The sequence below is a fragment of the Rhincodon typus genome, chromosome 10 (assembly GCF_021869965.1).
Source record: "Rhincodon typus isolate 14 chromosome 10, sRhiTyp1.1, whole genome shotgun sequence".
NCBI lineage: Eukaryota > Metazoa > Chordata > Chondrichthyes > Orectolobiformes > Rhincodontidae > Rhincodon > Rhincodon typus.
This window is the reverse complement of record NC_063341.1, coordinates 2692471-2704338: the sequence shown is the minus strand read 5'-3', so window position 1 is coordinate 2704338 and position 11868 is coordinate 2692471. Positions and strand designations below refer to the sequence as shown.

The window sequence follows — 11868 nt, the reverse complement described above, 5'->3', positions numbered from 1 at the left end:
CACACACACACACACACACACACTCTCACACACACACTGTTACACTCTCTCTCTCTCACACACACACTCTCTCTCTCACACACACTCTCTCTCTCACACACACTCTCTCTCTCACACACACTCTCTCTCTCACACACACTCTCTCTCTCTCAATCTCACACACAGTCTCTCACACACACACTCTCTCTCACACACACTTTCTCTCACTCTCACACACACACACGCACACACACACACTCTCTCTCTCTAACACATGCACATATGCACACACAAGCATGCATGCACGCACACACGCACATATGCACACACACGCATGCATGCACGCACACGCACACGTATGCACGCATGCACGCGTGCGCTCACACTCTCTCTCTCACTCTCTCTCACTCACACTTTCTCTCTCACTGTCTCTCACACTCACTCTGTCTCTCTCTCTCACACACACACAATCTCTTTCACACACACACAGAGACATGCACACACAGGCACACAGATACAAACACACACACAGACACAGACATACACACGTTGCATTCGCTAGACATTCCCAGATGAGGGCATGAAAGGAAATAGAGTTGGTATCGACCATTCAGCCTTATTCTGCCATTCAAATTAGCTGATTTTTGGACCTCGAGTCCACCTTCCCACCCACTCTCCTACCCCTTGATTCTAACAGAGGTTGATAATCTTTCCATCTCAGCCTCAGTTGTGTTCATGGGTGGAGCATCTAGATTCCTGTGGGGGAGGGAATTGCACAGATTCACAAGCCTTTGAGTGAGAGGCTTAATCCTGAAAGATTGGCCCCTGATCCTGTGCCCCCGTGGTTTCGATTCTCCCAACTCTGTGTTTCTCCTATCGAACTCCTTTCGGAGGTTTGGTCAGAGTGTGACCAGAGAGTGGATGGGCAGGGTTTACCCAAAAGTTCATCGATGGCGAGTCCTCATTCTACGAACCCCATCTAATGAACCTTTGTTGTGCTGTCTCCAATACATCCTTCCGGAAATACGGAGCCGGAAGCTGAATGCAGTATCCTAGATGTGGGTCTCACCAAATCCCAGTACAACCACAGCAGGGCACCCTTCTTCCTGTGTTCCAACTCCCTTTGCAGTAAAGACCAATGTACCATTTGCCTGTCTAATTGCATGGGTGCTATCCTTATATAAGCAAACCCAAACCTTTCAGAACATCAACATTTGCAAGTCTTTCACCTTCTTAAAAGAGGGATCCTGCCATTCTCTTCTAAAGTGAATGACCTCATTGTTTCCCAGGTTATTATCAGTGGTGACCTTGTAGCTCAGTCCCTTCACCTGTTTGTAACTCTTTGTGTCCTCCCCACAGCTATGTATCATCAAAGCCTAACCTAACCACTTTTTTGCTTCAACCAGTAAATCAAGGAATAAATCAAACCCAAATCAATCAGTAAATGGGGCGGCACGGTGGCTCAGTGGTTAGCACTGCTGCTTCACAGCGCCAGGGACCTGTGTTTGATTCCACCCTCAGGTGACTGTCTGTGTGGAGTTTGCACATTCTCCCCGTGTCTGCGTGGGTTTCCTCCGGGTCTTCTGGTTTCCTTCCACAGTCCAAAGATGTGCAGGTTAGGATGGATTGGCCATGTTAATTTGCCATTGGCCATGTTCAGGGATGTGTAGATTAGGGGGATGGGTCTGGGTGGGACGCTCTGAGGGTCGGTGTGGACTTGTTGGGCCGAAGGACCTGTTTCCCCGCTGTAGAGATGATGATGATGAATTGTAAAAAGCTGAAGGCCCCAGCACTGACTTATTGATGCTGCAAGCATCACAACTTGTCGACCTATCCTAGCTCTCTGACCATTAACCTATTTTCCCCCATGCATGCCAACCTGTTAACACCTCCCACCCAAGCCCACAAGCTTTCGGCCCAGTTAGTTACAATTACCCCGATAACAACTGTTTTCTGTATGCATTGCCTAGGTGAGGAACTGGTGGAGTTCTGGCTGAGGACGGAGAGGATTTTAAAGCTGGGTGACACCAATGCTGAGGAGAGAGATCAGTACTTTGCTCAGCTCCGAATGATCCAGGCCACCCACCTGCAGGAAGGTTCTGTCGTCATGGCAACCTGTAGAGGCCTCATTGGTAAGGCCCCCGCTCAATGCAATCCGATCCAGCTCCCATTTTAAATCACAGCGCCCAATCATTCCCTCAAGATTAATTTTCTGCTTTTCCTCCCTGTGCCCGTATGGAGACTACTGACTCGGTCCCACGCACTGCTTCTCAGATGAGGCTACCTCAACACCATCTTCCAAATCCACAAATACTTCCATCTGGGAGGACGAGGGCAAGATTTTTCCTTTATTCTTTATTCATTCATGGGATGAGGACATCGCTGGCTAAGGCAGCATTTATTGCCCATCCCTAATTGCCCAGAGGGCAGTTAAGAGTCAACCACATTGCTGTGGGTCTAGAGTCACATGTAGACCAGACCGGGTATGGATGGCAGTTTCCTTCCCTAAAGGACATTAGTGAACCAGATGGGTTTTTCCCAACAATCGGCAGTGGATTCACGGTCATCATTAGACTCTTAATTCCAGATATTTTATTGAATTCAAATTCCACCATCTGCCGTAGCAGGATTCAAACCCGGGTCCCCAGAATGTTATCTGGGTCTCTGGATTAACAGTCCAGCGATAATGCCACTAGGCCATCGCCTCCCCAATTGATGAGGGCTGAGCAGTAGACATTGTTTACTTGGACCTTAGTAAAGCCTTTGACAAAGTTCTGCGTGGTGGACAAATTAGTAAAGTTAGGTCACAGTGTGAGCTTGTCAACTGGAGAAAATATTGGCTTAATGGCAGGAGACAGAGTGGTGGTGGGGGGTTGTTTTTCAGGTCACCCTGTTGTAGGAAGGATATTATTAAGCTAGAAAGGGTTCAGAAGAGGTTATCAGAGTGTTGCCGGGAATGGAGGGCCTGAGTTATAAGGAGAGGCTGGATAGGCTGGGACATTTTTCAGTGGAGTGTAGGATGTTCAGGGGTAATCCATATGGATGCTTATAAAATCATGGGGGGCATAGATGAGGTGAATGGCAAATGTCTTATCCTTAGGATGGGGTTTTCAAGACTATATTTTTAAGGTGAGAGAAGAAAGATTTAAACGTGGGCAATTTTTTTACACAGGGAGTAGTTTGTGTGTGGACTGAGCTTCCAGAGGAAGTGGTGGATTAAGGTACAGTTACAATATTTAAAAGACATTTGGATAAGTACATGAATAAGAAATGTTTGGAGGGATATGGGCCAAACGCAGGCAGATGGGAGTGGTTTCATTTGGGAATATGGTCGGCATGGACTAGTTGGACTGAAGGGTCTGTTTCCGTGCTGTATGACTCTATGGCAGCAGATACATGGGAACACCACTCCCTGCAAGTTCCCTTCCAAGCCACTCTCCATCCTGACTTGGAAATATATCGCCGTTCCTTCACTGTCGCTTGGTCAAAATCCTAGAATTCCCTCCCTAAGGGCATCGTGGGTCAACCTACAGCACACGGACTGCAGCGGTTCAAGAAGGCAGCTCACCCCTACCTTCTTAAGGGGCAACTAGGGACGGGTGATACATACTGGTCCAGCCAGCAATGCCCAACATCCCCTGAGCAAATGAGAAGAGAGCCTCACCCATTTCATCGAGGCCTCTCACCTCAGAGTTAGTGTAGTCGGTTCAACCCCCATTCAAAAGACTTGAGCCAACAATTTCCTCACCAGACTAAAATCAGACAAATCCCAAGGATACAATGGCCTATGTTTTTGGGTTCTAACATAGATAGCTACAGATATAGGGTATGTGTTACATGTAATTTTCCAAAATTTCCTAGATTCTGGAACAATCCTCGCAAATTGGAAGTTAGCAAATGTAACTTCTATTAAAGAAAGGAGGGAAACAAAAGAAATGGGAACTACAGTGCAGTTAGCCTGATATCAGTTGTCGGAAAGTGTAGAATCTGTTATTAAGGAAGTTTTAACTTTGAAATTCATAGTTAACCATGATTAGAATAAGTCAGCATGCTTTTAGAAAAGGCAACTGGGTTTGATAAACTTATTGGAGCTGTTTGAGGAGTTGATTAGTAGGGTGGATTAAGGGGAACCAGTAGATACGGTGGATTTAGATTTCCAAAAGGCATTCCATAAAGTTCAACATAGAACATAGAACATAGAACATTACAGCGCAGTACAGGCCCTTCGGCCCTCGATGTTGCGCCGACCTGTGAAACCAATCTGAAGCCCATCTAACCTAAACTATTCCATTATCATCCATATGTTTATCCAATGACCATTTAAATGCCCTTAAAGTGGGCGAGTCTACTATTTTTGCAGGCAGGGCATTTCACGCCCTTACTACTCTCTGAGTATAGAACCTACCTCTGACATCTGTCCTATATCTATCACCCCTCAATTTAAAGCTATGTCCCCTCGTGCTAGCCATCACCATCCGAGGAAAAAGGCTCCCACTGTCCACCCTATCTAATCCTCTGATCATCTTGTATGTCTCTATCAAGTCACCTCTTAACCTTCTTCTCTCTAACGAAGCCTCAAAACCCTCAGCCTTTCCTCATAAGACCTTCCCTCCATACCAGGCAACATCCTGGTAATCTCCTCTGCACCCTTTCCAATGCTTCCACATCCTTCCTATAATGCGGTGACCAGAACTGTACGCAATACTCCAAGTGCGGCCGTACCAGAGTTTTGTATAGCTGCAACATGACCTCATGGCTCCGAAACTCAATCCCTCTACCAATAAAACCTAACATACTGTACGCCTTCTTAACAACGCTATCAACCTGGGTGGCAACTGTCAGTGATCTATGCACATGGACACCGAGATCTTTCTGCTCATCCACACTACCAAGAATCTTACCATTAGCCCAGTACTCTGTGTTCCTGTTACTCCTTCCAAAGTGAATCACCTCACACTTTTCCGCATTAAACTCCATTTGCCACCTCTCAGCCCAGCTCTGCAGCTTATCTATGTCCCTCTGTAACCTACAACATCCTTCTGCACTATCCACAACTCCACCGACTTTGGTGTCATCCGCAAATTTACTAACCCATCCTTCTACGCCCTCATCTAGGTCATTTATAAAAATGACAAACAGCAGTGGCCCCAAAACAGATCCTTGAGGTACACCACTAGTAACTGAACTCCAGGATGAACATTTCCCATCAACCACCACCCTCTGTCTTCTTACAGCTAGCCAATTTCTGATCCAAACCGCTAAATCACCCTCAATCCCATGCCTCCGTATTTTCTGCAATAGCCTACCATGGGGAACCTTATCAAACGCTTTACTGAAATCCAAATACACCACATCAACCGCTTTACCCTCATCCATCTGTTTGGTCACCTTCTCGAAGAACTCAATAAGGTTTGTGAGGCACGACCTACCCTTCACAAAACCGTGTTGACTATCCCTAATCAAATTATTCCTTTCTAGATGATTATAAATCCTATCTCTTATAATCCTTTCCAACACTTTACCCACAACCGAAATAAGGCTCACTGGTCTATAATTACCAGGGTTGTCTCTACTCCCCTTCTTGAACAAGGGGACAACATTTGCTAGTCTCCAGTCTTCTGGCACTATTCCTGAAGACAATGACGAAATAAAGATCAAAGCCAAAGGCTCTGCAATCTCCTCTCTAGCTTCCCAGAGAATCCTAGGATAAATCCCATCCGGCCCAGGGGACTTATCTATTTTCACACCTTCCAGAATTGCTAACACCTCCTCCTTATGAACCTCAATCCCGTCTAGTCTAATAGACTGTATCTCAGTATTCTCCTCGACTACATGAAAGCTTAATACTCAAAATAAATGCTGATGAAGTTGCGGGCAATATACTATCATGAATCAAGGACTGGTAAACAGGAGGGCAGCGAGTGAGTGAGTGTGGGGAAGTGTGAGGTTATTTGCTTTGGAGTTCAAGCAGACGAAAGCAGACTATCTTTTAAAAGCTTTGGAAACTCCAATTGCTGGCGTTCAGAGAGACTTGGATGTACTTTTTGTACAAGGAACACAAGAGGTTAGTGCGAAGGTACAACAAGCAAAGTCGACATGACATTAGCTGTTTTCACAAGAGTTCTGGGAGTCCTACAGTGGTTAGCACTGCTGCCTCACAACATCATGGACCCAGGCTCAATTCCACCATCAGGCAACTGTCTGTATGGAGCTTGCACATTCTCCCCGTGTCTGCATGGGTTTCCTCCACAATCCAAAGATGTGCAGGTTAGGTGCGTTGGCCATGCTAAATTGCCCCAGGATGTGCAGGCTGGGTGGATTAGCCATGGGAATTGCAGTGTTACAGGGATGGCGTGGGTCTGGGTGGGATGCTCTTCGGAGGGTTGGTGTGGATGCGATGGGATTCTGTGACAGGAATGATCTTTTGATTGTGAGACCGCATCTGGAATACAGTTTGCAATTTTATTTCCCATATTTAAGGAAGATTGTGCTTGCAGGTAATGTGACTGAAAATGCACCTGTGTTAAATATTATACAGAATATAAAAGTATGGAGGTCCTTGCCAAAATCTTTTAAATGATACAAACAAAACTTATATATCATTTGTTAGACCTGAACTGGAGTGTTATGGAGAATTCTGGGTCAGATGTCTTCAGGCAAGATGTAAAGATTTCAGAGGGGAGTTAAAACGACACTCACCCTGAGAGATGAGAATCTTTATATACAAGGATAGGTGTGCACTGTTCCTGAAACAGAGTGTTCAGAGGTGACCCAATGAAGATTTGCGAGATACTGCACTTTGCTTGAGTGGGTATGGATGAAAACGATTACCTTTAGCCAGTGTGTCCATCACAATTCAAGGTCACAATTAAAATCGCTGAGAAAAGATGTGGAAGAGACAGAGTTGTCAGGATCTGGAATGCGCAATTGAAGATAGCAGGCAGGCGGTTCAGAGGGAATTTATGGAGTAATGTTTTCAACCAGATGGTGGTGGGAACCTGGAATGCACTGCCTGAAAGGATAGTAGAGGCAGAAAGCCTCATAACATTGAAGAAGTGTTTAGATGTGCACTCGAAACACTGTAGTGTACAAGACTATGCTCCAAGTATTGGGAAATGGTGGCTCAGTTGTTAACACTGCTGCCTCACTGCACCAGGGACCAGGGTTCAATTCCACCCTTGGGTGACTGTGTGGAGTTTGCACATTCTCCCTGTGTCTGCGTGGGATTGCTCTGGTTTCCTCCTACAGTCCAAAGATGTGCAGGTTAGGTGGATTGGCCATGCTAAATTGCCCAGGGATGTGCCGGTTGGGTGGATTAACCATGGGAAATGCAGTATTCAGGGGATGGGATGGGATGGGATGCCCTACGGAGTGTTGGGGTGGGCTGAATGGCCTGCTTCCACACTGTAGGGATTCTATTAAAAAAGAAGGAGCAAGAAGAAATAGGGGACTAGTATAGACATGATGGGCTGAAGGGCCTATATCTGTGTTTGTAAATACACTATGGCCAGAAAAAGTGGTGGGAACCTAACGGTAAAGTCCTGGGAAGTGTTGCTGAACAAAGAGACGTTGGAGTGCAGGTTCATAGTTCCGTAAAAGTGGAGTCACAGGTAGACAGGATAGTGAAGAAGGCATTTGGTACACTTGCCTTTATTGGTCAGTGCATTGAGTATAGGATTTGGGAGGTCATGTTGCAGCTGTACAGGACATTGGTTAGGCTACTTTTGGAATACTGCGTTGAATTCTGGTCTCCGTGCTATAGGAAGGATGTTATGAAACTTGAAAGGGTACAGAAAAGATTTATGAGGATGTTGCCAGGGTTAGAGGATTTGAGCTATAGGGAGAGGCTGAATAGACAGGGGCTGTTTCCCCTGGAGCATCGGAGGCTGAGGTTATAGAGGTTTATAAAATCATGAGGAGCATGGATGGGGTAAATAAAGAATGTCTTTTACAGGGTGCCAGAGTACAAAACTAGAGGACATAGGTTTAAGGTGAGAGGGGCAAGATTTAAAAGGGACCTGAGGGGCAACGTTTTCACGTAGAGGGTGGTGCATGTATGGAATGAGCTGCTAAAGGAGGTTGTACAATGATGACATTTAAAAGGCATATGGAGGGTACATGAATAGGAAGGGCTTAGAGGGATGTGGGCCAAGTGCTGGCAAATGGGATTAGATTCATATAGGATATAAGGGTCTGTTTCCATGCTGAACATTTCTGTAACTCTAACTAATTCCATGAATAATTTTAGAAAGGAATGTGATGAGAAGTTGAGAATGAGGAACTCGTGGGGTGAAAAATGTGTAGGCGTGCTCTTTCAAAGGCCTAGTACAAGCGCAGGGGGCCGAAAGGCCTCCCTCCATTGCAGGAAAAAGCACTTGGCCCATTTCTAGCTGGTAGAATTTTCTCCTTCACATTCACTGTTGTGACTTGTTTCTCCATTTCTCTTCACCGGGAAGATGTCCCATCGCCGACGGTGGAGGGATCCCTTCGAACCAGGAGGGACCTCTTGGAGAAGCTACACAAGCAAGTGCTGCAGAAACTGAAGGCCTATTGGCTGCCCCGCTTCTTTGCCCACTGCAAGCAGAACCTGAAGAAGCTGAAGGAATGTGCCCCTGTTCTCCAGCAATACCAAACCATGCAGTTGCAAGGGGAGGTAACGAAAGAGCAGTCAACTTCTGTCGAGCTCCCAATGGACATCAAAGCCACAGAAGAAGTCACACTGCCCTACTTCACTAAGGCTAACAAACGCCATCTCTGGGGCATCCCCTACTGCGTTGGCAACAACCCAAAGATCACCGTGACCGGACTGGAGCCTCAGATGGAGCTCAAACCTGAGGAGAAGCGACAGTGCCAGATGGGCAGGCAGAGAACTCCGAAGCCAACTGTGCCCAGGGTCCCCCAGTCGATCGCACCAGGCTGCGGGTGCCAGGCTCCAGATTGGACCGCCTGCCGGTCGGCGACCAAGCCCAATAGGGGAGCGGGCCCGGCTCACCTCTCTGAGGAGTACGTCTTCCCTCAGGTGGACTCCTCGCTCCCCATCATCAAGGCGCCGTCCATGCTGACGTTCTGGAGGTTCTCCGAGGTCCCCCCTCAGGCCCGTTACCTCCACTGGGCGTTCAACGCTGACCAGGCAGCCGGGGCCCCCTTTGCGGCCTTCCTTAGGCTCAGCCATAACCACACCAAACTCAACTACCTGTACCTCTGGCACAACCTGAACAACTTCTTCAACGTGGTCCTGAGCACAAAGGACAGGGCGAGCTACCTGCTCAGGGCCATCCTGGCTGAGAGGATTGTAGAGGCCTACCTGCAGGAGGACAGTGCGCAATACACCAAACTCCAGCCAGAAACAGCCTGGAATCTCAAGCTGGTCCTCCCCTCAGGTCAGGTCCTACCCTGGATAATGGCCGCTCAGCGGGAGATTTGCGAGGTGAGCGAACCCCAGCTCTCTTGGGAAGTGGCGAGGTGCAGATAGGATGAGTGCGGCGTCAACACCAAATTCCATTTTAGTAGCTCTCGCCTGTGCAAGGGTTGGGGGATGGTGTCCTGGTTAGCTGTGTGACAGAGGTCGCACTGTTCCATGGAAACGTAGAAAAGAGAAAGGGTTAATCCGTCCAAGCTGGCCCACAAGAATCATATATGTATCAAGTTCTCCGAATGAGCAATCCTCTGAGTGTCATTCTCCTGCCTTCTCCCTGTCACCCTGCACATTGTTCCTTTTCAAATAACAGTCTCATTCCCTTCGGAATGTTTCAATTGAAGCTGCCTCCACCACACTCTCAGGCAGTGCATCCCACACCTTAACCACTCGCTGGCTGAAAATGTTTTTCTCCATCTCACTTTTGCTTCTTCTACCAATTACTTTCAATCTGCGGCTTCTCACTGTCGATCCTTTCATGAATGGGAACATTCTCCCTAGTTGCTCTGTCCAGAGTCCTCCTGATTTTGAATTCCTCGATCAAATCTCCTCTTAGTCTTTTCTCCAAAGAAAATAGTGCCAACTTCTTCAATCTATCTTCATAACTCAGTTTCTCATCTCTGTAATTATTCTGTTTTTGGTCCATTACTTAATATTTTGTTCTCATTTTCTTTATTGATTTCTTGGTCCTCCTTTGCTCAATTCTAAAATTTTCCCAATCCTCAGGCTTCCAACATTCTTTGGAAACTTTATTAATGTTGTCCCTTGACTTAATGTTTCATTTAACTTCCTTTGTTAGCCTTGGTTCACTTGCTTTTCCTTCTGGGTATTTTTGCCTTAAAAGAATGCACACTATTTTTAAAAACCAAGCATAAATTCTTTAAATACAAGCCATCGTCTATTCACCATTAAACCTTTACAGAAGTTTTCTAATCCACCAGAGCCAGTATTCTTCATAATTGTCCTTCTTTAGATTTAAGATCCTAGCTTCAGATTGATCCTCATCTTCTTCAAATTTAATCAAAAGCTTGACATATTTTTAAGGTAAGAGGTGAAAGATTTAAAAGGGACCTGAGGGGCAACATTTTCACGCAGAGAGTGGTTCGTGTGTGAAATGAACTGCCAGGGGAAGTGGTAGATGGAGGTACAGTTACAACATTTAAAAGACATTTGGACAGACATATGAATAGGAAAGGTTTAGAGGGATATGTGCCAAACACAGGCAAGCAGGACTAGTTTAGTTTAGGAAGCTTGGTCACCATGGACAAGTTGGACCAATAGGTCTGTTTCTGTGCTGTATGACTCTATGAACTTAATTATACAAATGGTCACTATTCTCTGTAGGTTTTGTTGCAACAAGATTATTAATTAGCTCTTTCTCATTGCACAGTATGAGATCTAAAATAGCCTGTGTCTTAGATAACAAGGTGTAGAGCTAGATGAACACAGCAGGCCAAGCAGCATCATAGGGGCAGGAAGGCTGATGTTTCGGGCCTAGACCCTTCATTCTTAGTTCACTTCTCAATATATTGCACTCGAAAACTATCTCAAACACATTCCAGGAATTCTTCGTCTGTAGCATAGATACCCATTAAACTTACTCAGTATTTATGGAGGTTGAAGTCACCTATGATTACTGGATGTCCCTTGAGAGACACACCTTAAATTTCCTGATATGTGAGGTTGTTGACTTGCTCGCCGAGCTGGCTTGTTTACATTCAGACGTTTCGACACTGTGCTGGGTAACATCATCAGTGAAGCCTCCGATGAAGCGATGTTGTTCTACTCCGCTTGGAATTTATACTGTCCGGTCCGTTACGGTGAGTACTGTCATTTCCGGTTTTGTTCTGCATGGGTTTGTGTATGGGGTTCAATTCTATATATTTGTTGTTTGCATTATGAGTTGAGAACCATGCCTCTCGGAATTCCTGTGCATGTCTATGTTTGGCTTGAGTTACTATGATTACGTTGTCCCAGTTAAACTGATGGCCTTCATTGTCTGAGTGTACTGATATTAGGGAAAGTTCATCAGTATTCTGATGGATAGTTTCCTTCCTGTCTGTCCGATGTAATGTTGTGGCAGTCGTGGCATGGTATTTTATAAACTACTTTGGTTCTGCATGTTGTGGGAATGGGGTCTTTAATCCTTGTAAGTGTTTGTCGTAGCATGGCTGTGTTCCAAACTTCAGTATACAGGAAAGCAACCCACACTGACCAAATCCTCAACTTCCTTTTCTGCCTCCCTAATTTCTACTTTCAGGACCTTAGTCCTCTTTTCACTTCCTTTAATGTGAGTCTGTGTGGGTGTTTTACCTGATGTGGTGATGCTTATGAAAATCTCCTGTAATAGAAGAAATTGGGTGGGGAAGAATCACCCCATAAGGAACTCAGTCCCAGCTCCATTCAGGAGTAACCTGTCCGGTCTGCCCAGCTCCCATCTCCCCCAGAGCTAGTCCCAATGTCCCAAGAATCTA

General features: G+C 46.0%; 1 protein-coding gene across 1 annotated transcript in view; it reads left to right on the top strand.

Moving 5' to 3' along the window:
* The window catches only part of LOC109918949 (regulator of G protein signaling like 1), an 89644-nt gene that overhangs the window by 17083 nt on the left and 60693 nt on the right, over positions 1 to 11868 (top strand). Inside the window, exons 7-8 of the mRNA XM_048602006.1 lie at positions 1950 to 2111; positions 8436 to 9406. Of these exons, the coding sequence (XP_048457963.1) occupies positions 1950 to 2111; positions 8436 to 9406 (1133 nt within the window). The remainder of the gene's footprint in view (positions 1 to 1949; positions 2112 to 8435; positions 9407 to 11868) is intronic.